At 46.3% G+C, this 2,701-nt stretch overlaps 1 protein-coding gene across 1 annotated transcript; it reads left to right on the forward strand.

The window, feature by feature from the left end:
• Positions 1 to 816: 816 nt before the first annotated feature.
• LOC147449603 (uncharacterized) lies at positions 817 to 1,321 on the forward strand. Its single transcript, XM_086522650.1, has one exon. The coding sequence runs from the start codon at positions 817 to 819 to the stop codon at positions 1,174 to 1,176; it is 360 nt and encodes a 119-aa protein (XP_086378776.1). The 3' UTR covers positions 1,177 to 1,321.
• Positions 1,322 to 2,701: the final 1,380 nt, after the last annotated feature.

Here is a 2,701-nt window from a genome sequence, read left to right on the forward strand (position 1 = left end):
GACGAATCAACCATTTATCCATTCCTTATCTTTGATAAATTTCTTATCTTTTGCCTGATCTTTCTCTCGCAGCCAAAGCAAACGACTGCATGCCCACGATAGCATGGCAGTCCACGTGGCTGAGAGGTTACATTGCGTAAGTTCGTGGCTGCATGCTGCAAGGACTCTCTGTGTGTGTGTGTGTGTGTGTGTGTGTGTGTGGTTTGTGCCTATAGGCTGCAACAGTCGTTTGGCAAGAGGGAAAAAGACCGTCAAGCTGCGTGCTCTCTCTCTCTCTCTCTCTCTCTCTCTCTCTTCAATGGTGCCATTTGTGCATGCAACCTGAGTCAACGACGTCGTTTCCAGAGGGAAGAGAGTGAGAGATGGTGAGGGTCTGCGCAGGTTTCGTCTAAATAGTGTTGCAAAGGAAAAATTCACAATGTTGGCAATTCTTGCGTCTCTGACCATCCATCTGTTGTAACTGCGAAACGGCAAGGAAGGCGGAAAGGGCACGGAAGGCAAGATGAAACTCACAAAGCACACACTGCTTCTTCTCTCTCTTCCGTCGTGACAAGGGCTCGAGAGTTGGACAAAGTGTTAAGTAAAAGGGGTTCGAATCTACTAACTAATGAATTTTATTAAAGAGCTGCCATTATGGAGAAGATAAAGCTGCAAAGGGCAGATAGCGGAGCTTCTGGCGTGTCCGCGACACCGCGTGGCCAAAAGTAGCGCGTTGCTTTTGGCGGTGCTCGGTTTGTGCCCTATAAAATGCGCCTCATTTCTCATCATTTCGCGACTTCATTTGTGTGCGCATAATATTATACAAGCAGCTTGGCGATGGCGAAGCAGACGTTACTGTTACATGGCGCAGGAGTGCTCCTAGTTTTGTTGGCGGTGGTGCTGTCGCAAATGGTGGTAGGCGGGGCCAGCGTCGAGTGGCGGATGGAGGTGGAGAATATGGCCGATGGCGTGGAGAACGGCACCGTGAATGACTTGTGGTGCGGGGTCGGTGTGGAGGAGCAGGGCGATCTGGACTATGGCCCTGTGCAAGGCGCTGACACCTCGGCGCCCGATGGTTCCTACTGGCACCTCCACGAGCGCAAGGACGATTACCTGAGCAGCTTGAAGATGCCGACGCTGAGCTACGGATGCCGGCTCCAGGTGCAAAGCTTGAAGTCGGGACCGGCGCTGACATAGTGGCAGCTCCACTTGCTGCTGCCGCGCTACGACGTGGAGGGCGGAGACGTGAAGTGCGATGTGTCCTTGCATGTGGTGGGGCAGGTCATTGCGCCGCGTTGCGAGGTGTTCAATGCAGACGGCTATGGCATTGGCATGTTCTTCATGGATCCTGTGCCGACAGTCAGCCCAGCATCCGCGCCCTCAACAACGCCACTGGCATCAGCCCCCGCCCCTGCACCCGCACTGGCTAGCTTCGGCCATGATGTCCCCGCATCAGCTCCGCTTGAGAGCAGCCCTAGCAATAACGGTGCTACTGATCAAGCAGCTGCGGTGCCGGTTTCCACCCAGACCGATCTTCGCTCAGATAGCGGTGCAGATGAGCCCGCTGCGGCACCCAGAACAAGCCCCAAGCCTGGGCGAAAGCTTCTTCTTTGAGCCAGATCCCCTAACTAAAATTGACCTCATTTTTTTGTTATGTACATGACAAATATTCATGTATTTGTCATGTACATAATACTTTTCAGATAACATATTTGTGTAAGTTTTTTTATCGCCCTGCTACTAGTGTAGGTTTCAATAGATGAATCAGCGGATCAGAAGTCATAAGTATAATTCACGCGGACTCAATATGATATGGGTGCCTTACAAATTCTTGGTGCAATACTGTACATGATAACTCATTTTTGCACACATTTTTTGAATTATCCAAGAGCAAGTTAAATTTTAGAAGTTTTATGAATTTTATGTTAATTTCCTCAAAATCTAGGCGGGTTTTTTTCCTTTTCATCTTCCTCTCAACTACCCGGCATTTTAATTTGGATTTCAAAGCGGCACATGCTTTTTCCAAACATTGTGACATTGTTCTGCTCAAACATACGTACCAACAAGTCTTGCTTGCTCATCTGTTATCAGCTCCGGATGGAAGGCCATTGGTGTACATTGTGGATTATTTAATTTGTTACTATTAGGTGGAAAATTTGTGAATGGTCCCTTATTTTTGCTTAGTGAGATGGGGCAAAAACTGAATTTGTTTGTCGGTGAGATGGGACAAAAACATCCTCATGTATTTCCTACATAAATCAAGAAGCTAATTGTATGTTGAGTCCGCACTTTTGACAATCAGTTCAAGCTTCAGAAATTGACTTTGTCATCAAAAATCAAAATCACCAGCTCTAGATAAGTAGGCATGTTGAAAGGATGAGAACCCATCTTCACAATGAAAGGTGCTAAAAGTTTGAAGAAGAACTAAGATTGAATGCATTTTGAAGCATATACTCAAAATCCATTTCCACCCATCTTTAACCACAAACTAGTTTCCAAAAAAAGGTGTTTCAAACAATCATTTATTTTACATCTAGTCCATTTACCATTTGAAATATTCTTTTTCTCCCAAAGAAAATCTTATAGGAAAACTCTCATGTATAAAGACTTTAATGGAGGAGCATATACATCGAAAGCCTTGCTCCATAGACAAGCTGATCTTACAGGGTGGAAAATCATACTTTTCCTTGTTGGTGATGTATCGAGGTCTTTGCTCAACTTT

The sequence above is a fragment of the Adiantum capillus-veneris genome, chromosome 10 (assembly GCF_014529385.1).
Source record: "Adiantum capillus-veneris isolate H3 chromosome 10, ASM1452938v2, whole genome shotgun sequence".
Lineage (NCBI taxonomy): Eukaryota > Viridiplantae > Streptophyta > Polypodiopsida > Polypodiales > Pteridaceae > Adiantum > Adiantum capillus-veneris.